This window comes from Cajanus cajan, chromosome 7, assembly GCF_000230855.2.
Source record: "Cajanus cajan strain Asha chromosome 7, NIPB_CcT2T_4, whole genome shotgun sequence".
Classification (NCBI taxonomy): domain Eukaryota; kingdom Viridiplantae; phylum Streptophyta; class Magnoliopsida; order Fabales; family Fabaceae; genus Cajanus; species Cajanus cajan.
In genome coordinates, this window is record NC_138523.1 from 7140163 (window position 1) to 7159976 (window position 19814).

Below are 19814 nucleotides of genomic sequence, written 5' to 3' on the forward strand. Positions count from 1 at the left end.
GGGTTGGCAGGTTACTATCGAAGATTCATTGATGGTTTTTCTCGAATAGTAATGCCTTTGACTCAACTGACTCGAAAGGATCAACCTTTTGTTTGGACGGATGCTTGTGAGCAGAGTTTTTAGGAGTTAAAGAGACGGTTGACTACTTCTCCAGTTTTGGAGTTACCTAACACTGGTGAGCATTTTGATGTGTTTTGTGATACTTCTCACCAAGGGTTAGGTTGTGTGTTGATGCAGGGAGGGAGAGTAGTGGCATACGCTTCGAGGCAACTTAAGACTCATGAAAGGAATTATCCTACTCATGATTTGGAGCTTGCAGTTGTGGTTTTTGCCTTGAAGTCGTGGAGACAATATCTGTATGGTGCGAGATTCAGCATATTCAGTGATCACAAGAGTTTGAAGTACTTGTTTGATCAGAAGGAGCTGAATTTGAGGCAGAGGAGGTGGATGGAATTCCTAAAGGACTTCGATTTCCAGTTGATGTATCATCCTGGGAAGGCGAATGTAGTAGTAGATGCATTGAGTAGGAAATCCATTCACATGTCGGCTATGATGATTAGGGAGTTGGAACTGATTGAGCAGTTCAGAGATTTGAGATTAGAGGTGGAGGTTGTTCAGGATCACATTAGTTGTATGATCACCATAACTAATGAGTTCTTGAAGTAGGTGGGAACTAAGCAGTTACAGGACCCAGAGTTGTTGAGGATTTTGGGATTGCTTAGTACGGAGAGGGCAGCTGGTTTTGAGCTTGGTACTGATGGGATTTTGAGATTCAGAGGTCGAATTTGTTTACCTCATGATTCACAGTTGAAGAGAGCTGTTCTGGAGGAGGGACACATGAGTCGTCTTAGCATACATCTTGGTATGACTAAGATGTATCAGGACATCAAGAAAAGTTTCTGGTGGCCTGGTATAAAGAGAGAGTTAGCAGAGTTTATGGCAGCTTGTCTGACTTGTCAGAAAGCGAAGATTGAGCATCAGAGGCCCGAAGGGGTTTTACAGTTGATGGAGATTCCCGAGTGGAAATGGGATAGTGTCACTATGGACTTTGTGGTTGGGTTGCCTAGGACAGCTAGGAACAGTGACTCTATCTAGGTGATTGTTGATAGGTTAACTAAGTGTGCGCACTTTCTTCCTGTCAACAAGAGATGGTCCTTAGAGAGACTTGCACAGTTGTATATCAGAGGGATAGTACGGTTGCATGGAGTGCCTTCTAGTATTATTTCTGGCAAAGATCCAAGGTTTACTTCTAGGTTTTTGCAGACTCTACATCAGGCGTTGGGGACGAGGTTGAGGTTAAGTTTCGCTTATCATCCACAGACAGATGATCAGTCGGAGAGGACAATTCAGTCACTAGATGATCTTCTAAGAGCTTGTGTTTTGGATCGTCTGGGTAGTTGGGAGGAGGTGTTACCATTAGTGGAGTTTACCTACAACAACAGTTATCATGCGAGTATTGGCATGGCGCCTTTTGAGGCTTTGTATGGTAGGAGGTGTAGGACTCCATTATGTTGGTATCAGGAGGGTGAGTCAGTGGTGGTTGGTCCAGAGTTAGTTCTTCAGACTACTGAGATGATGAGACAGATTCAGGACAGTTTGAGGGCTACCCAGAGTCGACAAAAGTCCTATGCTGATAGGAGGAGGAGACCTCTAGAGTTTGAGGAGGGAGAGCACGTGTTTCTCAGGGTGACACCCACTACGGGTGTGGGAAGGGCAGTAAGGGCTAAGAAGCTCACACCGAGATTCATTGGTCCTTACCAGATCCTTCGTCATGTAGGTCCAGTGGCTTATCAGTTGGCGTTACCTCCAGTTCTATCCAACCTGCATGATGTGTTTCATGTTTCACAGTTGAGGAAGTACATCAGAGACTCGAGTCACGTGGTAGAGATGGATGAGGTGCAAGTTAGAGAGAACTTGACCTATGAGAAGAGACCGGTAGTTGTGGTTGATCACAAGTTGAAGGACCTTCGTGGCAAGTCCATTAGCTTGGTGAAGATTCTTTGGGATGCAGCTACTAGTGAGGCAACCTGGAAAGTAGAGAGCCAGTTGAAGGAATAGTATCCATTCCTCTTTTCAGGTAAGCCTATTTTCGGGGACGAAAATTCTTATTTGTTGGGGGGTATTGTAACGTAACAAGTTGTTTTAGAAGCCCAATATAGGTGATTTAATAGCCCAGAACGGGCCGTTCCAAGCTATTAAATTGACCTGTAAATCGTAGTTGAGAACGAGCCGTTCTGGAGGGAGAACGGGTTGTTCTGGTTGGAGAACAGGTTGTTCTGGATGGAGAACGGGTTGTTCTGGAGGGGAGTACGGGCCGTTCTAGATGAGTTCCAGAACGGGCCATTCTGATTTTAGAACGGGTCGTTCTGCATGTGGTTTTTGCACATGACGAAGGGATACAGAACGGGCCGTTCTGGATTCGGTACAGGCCGTTCTGGCCACTCTGAAATGTCTATAAATAAGGGTTGTGGGCCGTGAGGAGAATGTGAGTTTTTAGAGAGATGTTTTAGAGAGAAGGTCTCTGGGTCTGTGAGCTCTTTTCTCTCCTAAATTTCTCTGTATGATTCCTTTTCTCCTCTAGACCACTAATGCCTTCTGTCTTTTCTTGAAATTCAGATTAGAAAGCTTGCTTTGGGAGGATTGAAGTTCTGGGTTGAGCTTCAGAAGGGAGTTCTACTTCTTCTCAATTATTGGCTATTTTGAGCCAATCTTCAGGTGAGGGAAGCTAGAATGTTTGTTATGTAGGTTGCATGTGATTTTAGAAACTCAATAGGTGCATGAATATTGAGAATCCATAGATGAATTGAAAATAAATCTCATTTTTGGGGTTTTGAGAAAAAGAAGGATTTTGATGATTTTGATGCATAGGTTGGGTGCATGTGAGATTTAGGTTTATTTTGAGTCGTATGGAGCCTATGCATTGTGTTTTGTGTTTGCATGTGGCTGAATTTGTTAGTTTGGATGGGAGTTTTGAACTCTCTAACTGGGATTTAGGCCGGGCGTAGGTTGAGCGCGCTAGGCGTGGAAGAGCTTAGGGCTCTCAAGTTGAACGTTGGGCCAGGCGTGATTTGGTTGCGTCAGGCGTGGAGACTCTTAGAAGTCTCTATCTCAAGGACACCGAGTGTGAGTTGAACACGCTGGGTGTGGATGAGTTTTAGGACTCTCAGGTTGGGATTAGGTTGGGCGAGCTCAGGCTGCGCCGAGCGTGAATAGGTTTATAAATAATTGATTTAAAATGATGTTTATGCATGTTTAAAGTTGAAATTTTAGATGATGTGTGTATGATATATGATGTATAGTGCAATGTGATTCATATGTATGCTTTGTGATGATATGTATGAATGTATGAATATGATATGACATGTGTATATGTTCATATGGGTATGTTTATTGATCATAATGGTGGGTAGACCATGTATGATGTATGATGCATTATTGCATGTGATGCCTTATGGCATGGGTATGTTTATTGATCATAATGGTGGGTAGACTATGTTTGATGTATGATGCATTATTGCATGTGATGCCTTATGGCATGTGTATGATTGTTGATCATAATGGTGGGTAGACCATGTATGATGTATGATGCATTCTTGCATGTGATGCCTTGTGGCATGTGTATGATTGTTGATCATAATGGTGGGTAGACCATGTATGATGTGTGATGCATAATTGCATGTGATGCCTTATGGCATGAGTCTAGCCTAGGACTTGAGGAGAGGAAAAATATTTTCGAACTGGAAGAGCTCACATAGAGTCTCTTGAGAGTGGTGCTTGGATAGGTCACTGATATGAGAGTGGTGCTCAGGGAGGCCACTGGATTTGGGAGAGTGGTGCTCAGATAGGCCATTGGGTTGGGTGAGTCTCCTCTAAGTCCTTAGCTAGTGTTGGAGCGGGGTATGAGGTCGAGGGTTATTCCCTTAACCAAGTACTCAGGAAGGTGCGTGGATCCTTGCGGATAGTCGGTGGGCGAACTCCACAATTGACTTTGTTATGCATGTCAAGGTCGTGGTAAGCCCGTACCCAGCTGTGTTATACCTGATGGTGAATCTGGACTTTCAATTGTGTAAGTGACATCATTCGACTAAACTTGAGTGAGGATTATATCCTATTTAGCTGTGACCGAGCGTGCGCATTGGATGTGAAAACGGTTGGGGTGGTTTCGGTAGGATGGAATGTCACTTATATAGCTCTATTGTTATGGAGATCTCCTAGGTGTATGCGTGACGACACATTAGATGATTGATATGCATTGATATCTGTCATGATTTGCATTTATTGCATGATTATTAATATGATGAAGTGTGGTGTTTGACTTCATGATTGGTGGATTGTATTTTATGCATGAGTAGTATTGGATAGAGTGTATGGTGTGACTTTATGAATATGATTGATAGTTGGATGATGTGTAGTATAGATTTTATTATGTACTTGTATGATTGGTTTTTGAACTCTAGCTTACCCTTCTGTTTCCATGTGGTGGAACTACGATGATCATACTTGGTATGGGAGTAGGTCAGGGCTAGCTTGGAGTTGAGGTGTCCGCTGCGAGACATAGATTTTTGATCCTCGTGTTAGAGTTACCATTTTGGGTAACGGTTTTGTTTGTGCTTGACCGGCACTAGGGAATATTATTTTTGGGATGACTGTACATATATGGAGTTCTATTTTATAACCAGAAACTTAGTTATTTTCATTTTTATTGGTACATGTATGTATGAGTTATCCAACTTAATATTTCTCTTAGTTTCACTAGCAGTAGTGCGATTCCACTAAGTGTAGAGACCATGGCGGGTCGTTACAAGGTTCATGTGGACCTTGAGAAAATAAAGGCCGTCCAAGAGTGACCCACCTCAAAAATGTGTGGGAGATATCAAGAGCTTTCATGATTTAGCAAGCTTCTATAGGAAGTTTGTGCAAGACTTCTCTACACTTGCTTCACCTCTCAAGGAGTTGGTGAAGAAGAATGTACCTTTTGTTTGGGGGTGAAAATTAAGAACAATTTTTCAAGCTTTAAAGGATAAACTCTCTAATGCATCTATTTTAGCTCTACCTGACTTTTCTAAAATCTTTGAGCTAGAATATAATGCATCAAGAGTAGGTATGAGTGCTGTATTGTTGCAGGGTGGCCACCTTATTGCATACTTTAGTGAAAAGCTTCATGGTACCTCCTTCAACTACCTCACCTATGATAAAAAAAAAAAAGTTATATGCCTTAACCTCCCCCCCTCCAAATTTGGGAGTATTATCTCATACTGAAGAGTTTGTCATTCATAGTGATCATGAATCTCTTAAGTATTTCAGAGGGTAAGGAAAACTTAACAAAAGACATGATAAATGGGTGGAATTTCTTGAAAAATTCCCTTATGTTATCAAATATAAGAAGGGTAAAGCTAATGTGTTTGCGGATGCCTTATCTAGAAGGCACACATTGCTTTCAATCCTTGGAGATCAAATTGTTGGATTTATTGACATAAAGGAATTGTATGCACAAGATCCATATTTTAAAATCATAAGCGTGTGGTCATAAAGCTAAGGATGTGTTCTATCTCTGTAAGAGGTACTTGTTTAAAGAAAGAAAATTTTGTATACCCAAAGGATCCTTTCAAAAACTTTTAACAAAAGAGAACCATGAAGGTGGGCTCATTGGGCATTTTGGTGTCCATAAGACTTTAAGCATTTTGAAAGAAAGATTCTTTCAAACCCATATGAGAAAAAATGTCCAAAGATTTTACTCTAGATGTATAACTTGTTTATAAGAAAAGTCTAAAGTAATACCTTATGGAATATACACATCTTTACCTATTTCAAATTCCCTATGGGTAGACATTAGCATGGACTTTGTCTTATGTCTCCTTAGAACCTAAAGGGGAATGGACTCCATGTTTGTTGTAATGGATCGTTTTAGTAAAATGACCCATTTTATACCCTGCCACAAAATGGATGATGCAAATAATATCTCAAGACTTTTCTTTAAAGAGCTTGTTAAGTTGCATGGTCTACCAAAGACTATAGTGTCTAATAGAGATACCAAGCTCCTTAGCCATTTTTAGAGGTCTCTTTAGAGAAGGCTAAGAACTAAACTTGTTTTCTCTACTACCTATCACCCACAAACTAATGGGAAAATAAAAGTAGTAAATAGTCTTTATCCACTATGTTGAAGGTAATTCTAAAAGGCAACCAAAAGTCTTGGGATGATTATTTACCTCACATATAGTTTGCGTATAATAGGGTGGTTCATAGAACTACCAAATAGTCTCCTTTTAAGGTTGTATATGGTTTTAATCCTCTCATACCTATGGATGATATATTTTTCCTTGATACTACTTCTTTTTTTACATAAAGATGGAGTATCTAGAACAAATTTTGTTAAAAAGTTACATGAGTGGGTTAAGCACCAAATAGAATAACAAATGGAGAAATATGTGAAATCTAATAACAAAGGAAGAAAAAAGGTAATCTTTCAAGAAAGGGATCGGATTTGGCTTCATCTAAAAAAATATAGATTTCCAAATCAATGAAAGTCCAAACTCAACCCTAGACAAAATGGTCTTTTTCAAGTCCTTAAAAGAATTAATATACATATAGGCTAGATGTTCCTAAGAATTGTGGAGTAAGCACTACATTTAATGTTTGTGATGTAAACTTTTTTTGCAGGTGATATAGAGGAAAAGCCTACATTTGTCATTATGATACTTAATTCTAAAACATTCACAAGTACATAATATCATCAACCTTCTTTTACATTTCTCAATCATTATTCTTGTAAAAAAATCCTTAGGGAATGTGATTCATATGGAAGATATAATGTTGTTTCATCCTTTTGAAGAACAAGTCTTACATAGCCTTGATTGTAACATATAATTTTGATGTTATCATCTTATAACCATTTTTTACTTAAGTTTACAATTTTGATGTACTAGAGCCAACATTATAAAATATTATATATAAAATATTATAGAATATTATATGATCTATAAAGTTATACCAAAGTCAACATCAAATTGGTGTCCACAAATAACCTAACAAATTTGGGGATAGAACTCCTAACTAAGACCTATGCCAAGTGTTGAGGTGTAGGATTTGTTCTAGGTGCCTTGTCAGTACATTATATTGGTAATTAGTGTAAAAGTTTCATAACTAAGTTGTGAGTAGCCAAAGAAGGTTGTTATCTTATTCCAATTGTGGTTGCTAGATTTGGGGTAAACCAATATAAGAATTTGTTTCACTAGTTTTAATTTATATTTTTTATTACTCGTCACGATTTTAAGTTACTAAGAGTTATAACTTGTCCTTCATAAAACAACCATTAATAAAATAATATTTTGAATATGAACAAAGTTTTAAGTAAACATGTTTACTAATTCAAATGAATTGAAGATCTATTCTGAGCAAACAATTGTTTTAAAGAAAGTACTAATATTTTTTTAGCTTAACATAAATATCTATTTTGAACAAACATCCAAAACTTATATAAGTATACACATCTTGACAAAAGAAACTTAAGTTTTTTGGAAACACAATTCAACCCCATTCTTATGCTATTTGATTTACTTCAAGGCTTTTATGATTTATACTTGACACTCTTTTTCATCCCAATATTGCAACTATTTTCTCTTTTCTTGCTTGTGACCTAGCTATCATAATAACAAATCCATGCTTTCTCACCATGTTTCGAATCCAATCCAATAATTCATCCCAAGTATCAAAAACCTAAAATTAATATTCATTCTAAAACTTATCTTTTAATTACTAATAAAATTAAAAAATTCAAAACTAACATTGATTGGATTTAGCTTTGTAGCTGCAAAAAAAATCACTATAATCATTGTACACCAGAGATGGAGGTGCTAGTTCACATCCAACCTATCTACATGTTCACTATGTTCTATAGAATGCTCCCAACTAATTAGCATATTTACTTTTCAGAAACATGTGTACTTCAATTCCAGTTCAACTCCATTATCAAGACCTAAAATATTTAAACATTTTTTTGCTCAAGCATTTAAGAAAATCTTAACTAAACATAAAAAAATTTCATTGAATTGTGAAATGAAAACATTGCGTATTTCTATACAATGAAAACATGTTCTCGTTGAATATAAGAAAAGTAAAGAAAAAATGAGATGAACCTGATTTAGATCCAACAAGAGAAGGAAAGAGCAAAAAAGGAGAGAGCAACAATAAGGAAAGAAAGGACAAAAGAATGGACATCAAAGATTAAAAGAAGAGGGGGTGAGTGAGATGCAGGTTGTGGGTCATAAAGTAAGGGAGTCAGAAAGGATAGGTGTGAGAAGACAAGATGGAAAGAAGGGGATTTTAATTAAGGGGTATTTTAGGATTATTTATTTAGTTATTTAAATGAGGTTCAAATTGTAAAATTGAGTAACACCCTTAATAAGTGAAAAATGTCATATACCCAACACATTTGATGTGTAAATATTCATGGTAACAACAACAACACTACTATTAACAACAATACAATATAGTCCACCATATTATTCTTAGATGATTTGGGAGGAAGGTGTTAGATGATAACAAGGGAGGAAAGAGCTTTTGAGTGGGGTGTAGTTTAGGAATTTTAATTCATTTTGAAAAATGAGGTTTAAATAGTAAAATTAAGGGTGTCAATTGTAACGTCCATAATGTTGCGGAAACGTCTAGCAAATTTTAAACCAAAAGCAAAACAAGAAAGAAAGAACACCAAGAATTTAACGAGGTTCAGCCAATTATGCCTACTTCCTCGGACACTACCAAATATATTTCACTAAGAAATATTACAATAGAGAGAGAAGAGAAAACTACAAGCCTTAGAAGTTACAAATGAACTTGTAGTTGGGATGATCTCAAAGTGAAGGGAAGGGTTTCTATATATAGAACCTAAGGCACTACACATTCCCAAACCTATCCAATGTGGGACTAATTTGGTCACATCAAAAAAAACTTATTCGATGTGGGACTAAATTTGCCACACCATATTCAACAAATCTCCACCTTGGCAAATTTCATATTTTCAAATCTCTCATCTTTGATAGTGTCTACCAATGCAGTCTTCAAATTTTGATAATATTAATCAAGTCCAAACAGTGTTGGAACTTGATTGAATCTACTACCTTTGTCAACATATCAGCTGGATTCTCTGTGGTCCTTATCTTCTGGATAGCCACTCCACCTTCTTCGATAATCTCTCTTATGAAGTGGTAACGAACATCAATATGCTTCGTCCTTGCATGGTAAGTTTGATTCTTTGCCAACATGATTGCACTTTGACTATCACAATGCACCTTCACATGCTTTTGTAGAATTCCTAATTCACCAAGTGTAGACCCCTAAAATTGTCCGGGTCGGAAATAAAGCTTGAAGACTCTCGAAGACTGAAGGATAATCAGCCAGAAGGACTCCTCGAAGGCCCTAGGAGGGTTCTCTGTAGGTCTAGAGGTCTTAGAATAGCTCAAAATAAGGAAGTGGAGGAAAAAAGCCCAATACGGCCGTACTAAAGTCAATACGGCCGTATTGACACTTCAATACGGTCGTACTGAAGTCAATACGACCGTATTGACACTTCAATACAACCGCAGCGAACTCAATACGGGCGTATTGAAATTTCTGAATTTCAATACGACCGTATTGAACTTCAATACGACCGTATTGAAGTTCAAAAATTTCAATACGGCCGTATTGCCCCTGTAGGCCGTATTGCGCCTATTCCCTATAAATATGACGTCAATTGGACGTCAATCCACACTTTTTCAGATAGTTTCAACCCTCTCCTTGAATATTCTGGGGTTTTTGAGCAGTGTTCTGCCCTAGAAATCACTCGGAGAGTTGATCCGACGAAGTTCTTGAGCCCCAAGCCATTTTGCTTGAGGATCGAACCTAGTCGAGGGGAAATCTTTTTGATTCCCTTAGTTAAAATTTTGTTCTAGGAGAGCGAGGAGCGGGCTTGTAGAGCGAGGGAACGCCAAAACGCTTCCCAGTTCTTTGCAATATATAAAAGCACGCTTCAAGAGGTTTCCCTTCAATCCTTCCTTTTACTGCTTTCTGTGTGCATACTTAAACTGTCATCATGTAGATAGTCAATTTATAATTGCTTAGAATAAATAGGGGTAATTTAGTAATTTTATACTGTTCTTTTAAAAAAATAATAATCTGTCATAGGGAACCCGAAAGGGGCGCCGTGGGGTGCTAACACCTTCCCCACGCGTAACCGACTCCCTTACCCAACTCTGGTTGTAGTGGCCAAAGTTGATTTTTAAATCAATTGCCTTATCCCTTTTTCCAATGTTTTGAGTAAAACATTGGTGGCGACTCCACGAACCCTCCTTTTGCGAAAACCACTAATCCATGGAGGGTCCCGCTTGGGATTAATATGGATTGGTGAGACGTTTTAATAAATAAATTGGATAGGATCGACAAGGTCTCAGTTTGAGAACAAGTCGTTCTAATAATCCAATACATTTTCAAAACCAAAAAAATAAACGAGTCCAACCATCCTTCGCGAATGCCGAAAGCCCGTTTCGGGCCGGTGGCGACACCAAGCAACCCTTGAAGCCAAATTGCTTCCTTCACAGCCTCTGTCAAAGCCATATACTCTGCCTCTGTTGTAGACAAAGCTACAGTTGACTGTAAAGTAGACCTCCAACATACCGGTACTTTTTCCAAAGTAAAAACATAGCCAGTAGTTGATCGACGATTATCCAGATCTCCAGCATAGTTGGAATCACAATATCCAACCACATTTTGACCATCTTGTTCCTGCCGCATATGCCATAACTTGGCCGACTCCAACTCCTTCTCGTCACCGGATGCCACTGCTGCAGTTCCAATAATAGTAGTACCTTGGTAATAGTACAACCTATTATTTTTCCGAACTCCTTTCATTACCACCAGAGCTCCAGAGATTATCTTCATTACTCCACCTTCTGCGTGCACCGTGAAACCCTTCTCTTCTAAGGCTCCCACAGAAATGAGATTTCTTGATAAACTCGGGACAAAACGAACATCCTTCAAAGTTCTGATTGCTCCATCACGATTCTTCAATCGAATAGAACCAATCCCATGTGTGGTAAGAGGAACATCATTTGCTGTATAAACAACTCCTTCTTCTAGTTCTCTGAAATCATAGAACCATTCTCGATTAGGACACATATGATTGCTGCATCCCGAATCAAGAAGCCAAGCACTAGAAGAGTTGGTTGAACCAGAAACAGCAAGTGAACAATCTGAGTCATCAACATACTCAGCTACATTTGAATCTGCAACAGTCTTAGATTGACCTTTGTTTTTTAGTTTAGGACAATCTTTCTTCCAATGCCCCTTTTCTCGACAAAAGGCACACTCATCTTTCCCAACTTTAGCCTTCGACTTCGATCGCTTCTTCTTTCCTTTCGCCTGGATCACCGGACGTCCTCTTGCAACCAAAGCTTCATTAGCCTTCTCTGAGCTATCTTTTTTGTCTTTTCTCCTCAGTTCATAGCTGTATAGGGCTCCACAAACTTCATTTAGAGACACAGCAACCTTCCCATGAAGTAGAGTTGTTTCCAGAAACTCAAACTCTTCAGGAAGTGATCCCAACAACATTAGGGCAAGATCCTCATCTTCAAAAGTCACGTCCAGATTTAACAAATCAGCAACAAGCTGATTAAAACTAGTGATGTGATCATTCATTGTGGCACCAGGAATGTAAGTGAACCGAAACAGCCTTTTCTTCATGTGAAGTTTATTCTGACTGCTTTTCTTCAAGAACTTTTCCTCCAACTCCGTCATCAACTTACTAGCAGAGGTCTCTTTGCAGAATGCATACTTCTGCTCTCTTGATAAGCATGACCTTATTGTACCACATGCCAATCGATTGAGGGTCTTCCAATCTTCCTCTCCCATACTTTCTGGTTTCTTTCCTTCAATTGTAATGTCTAGACCTTGCTGAAAAAGAGCATCTAGAACCTCACTTTGCCACATGCCGAAATGACCGCTGCCATCGAAAATCTCTACCATCAACCTTGGATTCCCACCAACAGCTCTTTGCAAAATGCTTGAAGAAGCATTCAAAGTTGATGATGTAATTCTAAGTGGATTTTCTTCGTTTGCCATCTCAGCTCAATTCGAAAAGAGTGTTTAAAATTTGCTAAATGTCAAATAATAAAAATAGGTCCAGGATTAAGGAAAAATTTTCTGATGTGCCGACTATAGAATACCTACAGCGCACAGAGCATAGTGTTTTTTCCTTAAAATAGTGTTGTTGGGCCCGATAGTCCACCTGTTGGTCCACCATAGTATGATATTGTCCGCTTTGGGCTAGGCCCGCACGGTTTTGTTTTTGGGCTCCTTCCCAAAAGGCCTCATACTATATGGAATGGTGGACACCCTTATAAACTAGCCAATGTTCCTTCATTTTACAGATGTGGGACTTGGGATGAATCCCAACAAACCTCCCCTCAGACCAAGGACCACATGTCTCGTGACCTCCTCCCCTCAAGCGATAATCCGTCACCATCTTGTACCGTCGTTAACTCTACGAGACACGCCGCCTGAACAATCAGGAAGACTTTCGACACAAGGCACCAAGTTCGGATCTCCATCGCGAGGCACAACACTGAGGGTCTTCCCGCATCAGCACAACACTGAGGGTCTTCCCGCATCAAACCCAGCCGAACCGTTGGCTCTGATACCAATTGTTGCGGAAACGTCTAGCAAATTTTAAACCAAAAGCAAAACAAGAAAGAAAGAACACCAAGAATTTAACGAGGTTCAACCAATTATGCCTACTTCCTCGGACACTACCAAATATATTTCACTAAGAAATATTACAATAGAGAGAGAAGAGAAAACTACAAGCCTTAGAAGTTACAAATGAACTTGTAGTTGGGATGATCTCAAAGTGAAGGGAAGGGTTTCTATATATAGAACCTAAGGCACTACACATTCCCAAACCTATCCAATGTGGGACTAATTTGGCCACATCAAAAAAAACTTATTCGATGTGGGACTAAATTTGCCACACCATATTCAACACATAATACAGTGCAAAATGCCATATACCCAACACATATTAAATTTAAATATTTATATTAAAAGCAACAAGAACAATAACCACAACAATAACACTACTATTGAGAATGGTGCAAGACAACCCAATATGTTATTCTTAAATGGTTTCAGAGGAGGGGTGTGAAAAGATAATAGGGGAAGAAAGCGATTTTAAGTAAAGGGTAGTTTAATAATTTTAATTCATTTTTTAAAAGAAGAGATTCAAATAGTAAAATTGGGAGTTCGAATAGCAACATCCTAACACATACAATTCAAAATGTCATATACTCAACACATTTGATGTTTAAATATTTGTGTTTATGACAAGAGTTACATGATGTGGATTGGCCATGTTCATAAAATATATAAGTGTTATCAAGGTTAACGGGAAAAACTTGTGATTTAGTTAGGATATTTGATGTTACATCTTATTTTGTAAGTTATACAATACATACTATATATAACTTCATACTTTTCCACCAGACCAAAGTATTCGTGGATGTGGTGATTAGAGGTGTTAGTGGTTTAGTTAGGTTTGGTTTTTGGCTTAAAAGTCACCCGATCCAAAATAAGAAAATTAAGTGCAATGTGTTATAATTCAATTTAAATGTATTATGAAATTTGAATCAAACCAAGCAAATCTTTTTTTATTTTATTTTTTTAATTATTAAAAAATTAAATATTTATCAATTCTATATGACACTTTAATTATTAAAGCACTACATAATTTTTTTTTTGATAATTATTGATAATCTTAACCTTTGTTATGCATGTCCCAAATTTCAAAAATGAACTACAACATAAATAGACAAAACTTAAATCACTACAACAAAATACATAAATTAATGAAAAAATGTTAATAAATTTAAAGTAAAAGTCATTAATCTTATAGCAAAAATAATAGATGAACTTAAAGTAAAACAATCACATATTTTTTACATATTACATGTTATCAATCATTGTACATATGTATAAATGAATAAATAAATAAAATATTTGAATATGCAAATTATATTATATTCAATATTTGTATAAATAACTATTTTAAACATATAATTATATTTTTTTAATTATGATAAATAATTTATATAGTGATACAATATTATTTTAAATTATTTTAAAATATTAAAAATTAATTAGAAATAAATATTCTATGTTATGAAATAGATAAGACATTAAAAACTCCCATAAAGTTCTCTTATTCAAGAAAAACACCTATAAGTGTTCTTATTAAAGTAAAACTCTTAAAAACACTATTGTATGTAAGATAGTTATTCTTATTTATATATCTAGAGCGATTAGTCACTACATTTAAAAAAAAAATACTTACATATAACTAGCAGTTTGGTTTGATTTGGGTTGGTTTACATTACCAAAGAACAAATTGCATTGAATCGCTTGGTATAGGAAAATAAAAAAAATTAAACAACATCGCTAGTTTTTTTCTATCAATTTTTTATTTTTTAATTCATTTTTTGTTTTACGTTTTGATTGATTAGATTTTGAACACCTCTAGTAGTGAGCTGGAGTTTATTCATATATACAATAATAAATTACCTTTATTTTAAAGCTAAAAGGGTCCACTTCATATTCTTTGCAATAATTTCTTGAGAATGAAACGCTCAAACTTTAAATTGCTTTCATCGCTTACTAAATAGATAAAAGTGAGTATCATCAAAGCCAATTTCAAAGAAGAGAAAAATTTTAAAAACATGTAGAAAAGAGGGGTAAAGAAAGAGAAAGATAGTTGCAATCAACAAAAGGGAGAACATGCAAAGGATTCAAAGAGATGAAGGCACTCAAGGTAGTTATCATCCCTCTCATCAATGTCCGCCTCGACTAATATCAAGTACATTTATATTCCTTCAGTTCATCTTCATGTTATTAACAAGAATGGTAAATTGGATTTTTTTTATGAACATATTTCCAATTGTTAGGTTTTTTCCTAAGTTAATAAAATGATTTAAATTAACTTTCAATATTATAGCATAATAGGTTTTAGTAAGGGTGGGATTTAGGGGGGTTCGATCGGGTTTGAGCCTAAAATGTCCAAACCGCTGTAAACCAACTCGTAGAAAAATATAACCTATTTTTGAAAATAATTCATCCAATTTGAGGTGGTTCAGGTTGATTTGGGTTTGGATTTGATTGGGGTTACTTCAGATCTGGTCCAATTGACAATTATTTGGCACAAAACTAAGTCGGAACAAGTAGACGAAACATTCTTAAAGTAAAGAACTAGAAAAAATGATATTTTTATAGACATACATCATACATGCAGAATGAATCTATTGTTCGAGATATTAAAAACTATTAAAAAAAACTTATTTTTTAATTAATTAGTTTTTAGGGATAAAGCGAAAACTAATTATTTCTTCTACATACTTCTATTTCAATCGAGCAACTAAACAAATGTTGAATTATCCTGTAACGATTTTAGCCTAAGTATTATTTTTTTTTAGCTTATCCCATTTTTAAACATGTTATCAATTTCACTCTTATTTGAAACCATCCCATACATATTCAACTCAATTTTACAAAATCATTAGCTATATTTTACATAGCCATAATACCATCCTTTCAATGGGCAAGCCAAGTTTTATTACATATTTTATCTTACTACTTGGTAGTCTTGTTATGGAAACAATATGTTTCCTAAATATAACATGAGACATTGATCAAAAGGAACATTGAATCACACTTTTCTATTTAAGGCTAAAATCTTTTCTATTGTTCGACTACCTCAAATTCCCAAAATTTTCCCTTGTCCGTAGTATGGATGGTATTTTCTATTAAAGGAATGTATGGTTGTATTTGTGATTTTAATGTTTCAACAAAAGATTTCATATTACTTTTATATGGCAAAGACAATATAACAAATTAATATAAAATGATTTTCAAAAGAAGAGATTTATCTATTAAACTTTTATAGGATCTATGTTCTGAAGAATACTGTGATTTGTTATTATAAATATCTCTAATAAAAATTTAATCCACATTGTTAATTGAGAACGTATAAAAATAAAAATATATTTAAATTTGTGTTCATATTTATTTAAATATACAAAATCTCTTAAATATTTTGCTTTTATTGATACAGGCACAGGGCCAAAACATTCAATAGTCCAACGTAGGAAAAGGAAAATAAAAAAAGATAACGATGATGAACAAGAGGTAGCCGAGCTTTCAAGTGATCTTTTGGAGTTTATTTCTAAGCGTCTTGATGTTGTAGGGTTTTGTGCATTTGGTGTTGTTTGCAAGAGCTGGTGGGAAGTATATGTTAGATCTAGAGAAGATTTCTTGGAATCCGTAGCACCAATGGCAGTGCTCATATCATCACATGCTAAGCGTTCAGTCAATCTATATGACATGGCCAATGGAAATACAAAGAAGGTTATGCTACGTAACCAATTTGTTGGAAAATTCTTTGTTGGGTGCTCTATAGGATACATGACTATTGAAGATTGCAGAAATGGTGAAATTTCCCTTATAAATCCTCTATCTGGACATGAACTGAATTTCAATTCACCTTCTTCTGCCCTTCAAGGTAAACCTCTTCATGACCTCATCATCTTTATTCCAACTTTGTCCTTCAGAAATCATTCCATCCTTACCGTTTGCAATAGCACACATGAAATCCAGTTCTTTCATTCTAGACATAGTCGATGGTTTACTGGTCGGTTTTTTGGGCATCCTTGGACAGACATAGCTTTTTTTAAGAATCAGATTTATTTTGTTACAATGAAAGCTCGACTTGGGAATTTAACGATTACTGAATCAGGCATTGATTTAAATTGGTTGGTAGTGGAAAACACCCCTGATGTGAATGCTCAAAATATGAAGTTGGTGGCTTCAAATAATCAACTTTTAATGGTTGATTTTGTTCCTAATAGGCATTTAAATATTCACAAAATAGATTTCAATTCAATGGGATGGGTTAAACAAGATAAGTTAGGTGATCAAGCTCTGTTCTTTGGGGGAAACTGGGGCCCTTCAATAAGGAAACCAGGTAAGTGGGGAGGCCAAAGTAATTGTGTGTATTATTTGGAGGCTTCATCTAGCATGTGTTATATATATTCAATGGAGGCAAAATTGATTGAAAAGTTTTCGCTTGTTGAAAACCCTACTACATCAAAGCTTTACTCTGAAGGTTGGTATTATCCACACCAGTGCATGAAGATAGATTATCATATGGATGACAGAGCAATGTGAGCACTAGATAAAATGTGCATTCTAAAAGACTCTGTAATTTGTTTTCCTATTTTCTTCAATTTCTTTTTATCTTTTTCATAAACTATTTATACATTGTCTGTAATTGTGTCAAAAACAATATATTTGGCTATGTAATATCAATATTGTGTATGTTTTAAGATGATTTTTCATTTATTTTAAGACAATATACTTTGTCGATTAGAAGTAGAAAATGTAGTCAAATATGATTCCTTGTTTGCGTAAAATATGTTTTCATTTATTTGCCATATAAGTATTTTTATTTTAGTACCACCAATTTTTTTAAATAGTCACAATGAACCACCATTTATTGATGAGATAAAATGTATTGTCATTCCATATAAGGCACCACCTTAGAGAATAATTGCTAACGTGACAAGTAGGGATGGCAACGGGGCGGTGCGGGGCGGGTACGGGTTTCATGATACCCGTCCCCGTCCCCACAAGTCAAACTCATTCCCGTCCCCGTACCCGTACCCGTCGGGTATGTGATTTTCATCCTCATCCCCGTCCCGTCAGGTATCGGGTATACCCGTACTTGTACATGTACTCGTCAAATTTTTTATTTTTTATTTTTTTTAAAAAATATAATATTTTTAAATTATTTTTTTAATTATATTATAATTATAATTAGGTTATTTCTTTATATCATATTATAATAAATAATCACACATAAAAAAAATATTAAAATTCTTTAATATAATTAAATTGAAAGTGAGTATTAAATTAAAAATGGGAACGGGAACGGGTACGGGTACGGGACGGGTAAGTACATACCCATACCCGTACCCGTACCTGATTTAATATATCGGGTTTTACCCGTACCCGTACCCGTACCCGGTCAAACCGGGTATTCTGTAACAAGTCCCACATCGGGGAGGTCTCCTTACCAAGGAGGCCTTATAAGGCGGGAGGTTCTCCAACCTCTTGGGCCGGCTTTTGAGGGATGGTTCCCCTCCTTAGCCTTATGCTCGTTACAATGGTGCTTTCATTGAGAGCCAGCCAAATCGAGAAGGGCTACCCACGGAGGGTTCTGACCATCGGAGGGTTCTGACCGGCAAGAAGGCCGAGTGAAGTGTCGGTGAGTGAAGTACCGTGGAGTGCAGCCATCGAGGACGCTGGCTTTCGAAGGGGGTGGTAATGTAACAAGTCCCACATCGGGGAGGTCTCCTTACCAAGGAGGCCTTATAAGGCGGGAGGTTCTCCAACCTCTTGGGCCGGCTTTTGAGGAATGGTTCCCCTCCTTAGCCTTATGCTCGTTACAATGGTGCTTTCATTGAGAGCTAGCCAAATCGAGAAGGGCTACCCACGGAGGGTTCTGACCATCGGAGGGTTCTGACCGGCAAGAAGGCCGAGTGAAGTGCCGGTGAGTGAAGTACCGTGGAGGGCAGCCATCGAGGACGCTGGCTTTCGAAGGGGGTGGTAATGTAACAAGTCTCACATCGGGGAGGTCTCCTTACCAAGGAGGCCTTATAAGGCGGGAGGTTCTCCAACCTCTTGGGCCGGCTTTTGAGGGATGGTTCCCCTCCTTAGTCTTATGCTCGTTACAATGGTGCTTTCATTGAGAGTCAGCCAAATCGAGAAGGGCTACCCACGGAGGGTTCTGACCACCGGAGGGTTCTGACCGGCAAGGGCCGAGTGAAGTACCGGTGAGTAAAGTACCGTGGAGTGCAGCCATCGAGGACGCTGGCTTTCGAAGGGGGTGGTAATGTAACAAGTCCCACATCGGGGAGGTCTCCTTACCAAGGAGGCCTTATAAGGCGGGAGGTTCTCCAACCTCTTGGGCCGGCTTTTGAGGGATGGTTCCCCTCCTTAGTCTTATGCTCGTTACAATGGTGCTTGCATTGAGAGCCAGCCAAATCGAGAAGGGCTACCCACGGAGGGTTCTGACCACCGGAGGGTTCTGACCGGCAAGGGCCGAGTGAAGTACCGGTGAGTAAAGTACCGTGGAGTGCAGCCATCGAGGACGCTGGCTTTCGAAGGGGGTGGTAATGTAACAAGTCCCACATCGGGGAGGTCTCCTTACCAAGGAGGCCTTATAAGGCGGGAGGTTCTCCAACCTCTTGGGTCGGCTTTTGAGGGATGGTTCTCCTCCTTAGCCTTATGCTCGTTACATATTCCCTATCAAAGTCGGGACGGGTTCGGGTATTACCTGCAGGTACGGGTATATTTGTCATCCCTAGTGACAAGATTAGATGCATGACACATTATCACAAAGAGGTAATCGGAACCATTTATTAAAAGTTTCAATTTTTTGTAGATAAATAAACAAAAAAGTTAGGCCCAAACTTAAAGCAAGTGGTATTATAAATGATAAAAAAAAAATATAGATCTTGTTTTCTTTTTTAGATAAAAAGTACTATTTTTATTAACTGCCTAGTTAAAATAAGAGGTTAAATTAAAAAGAAATATACATATGTTATTTTAGTTTCGATATGAAATAACCCTATATGGTTGTTATATAAGAAAAAATTTACAAATTTATCTTTCCCATATGTCAAAATTTTAAAGATTGCAGAGTTTTTATTATAAGGACCAAAATACAAGGTTTTTCATGT

General features: G+C 37.3%; 1 protein-coding gene across 1 annotated transcript; it reads left to right on the forward strand.

Annotated features, from left to right (window-relative positions):
* Positions 1–14781: 14781 nt before the first annotated feature.
* LOC109806624 (uncharacterized) lies at positions 14782–17423 on the forward strand. The gene is made up of 2 exons (XM_020369088.3): positions 14782–14830; positions 16127–17423. Exons 1-2 carry the CDS (start codon positions 14797–14799, stop codon positions 17236–17238), a joined length of 1146 nt encoding a protein of 381 aa, XP_020224677.2. The 5' UTR covers positions 14782–14796; the 3' UTR covers positions 17239–17423.
* The last annotated feature ends 2391 nt before the right edge of the window (positions 17424–19814 follow it).

Excerpts from the sequence above, each read along its gene's own strand:
- LOC109806624 (XM_020369088.3), top strand. The coding sequence starts at position 14,797 with ATGCAAAGGATTCAAAGAGATGAAGGCACTCAAG. Across the intron at positions 14,831-16,126 it reads AAGAGATGAAGGCACTCAAG|GCACAGGGCCAAAACATTCA; the intron begins GTAGTTATCATC and ends TTATTGATACAG.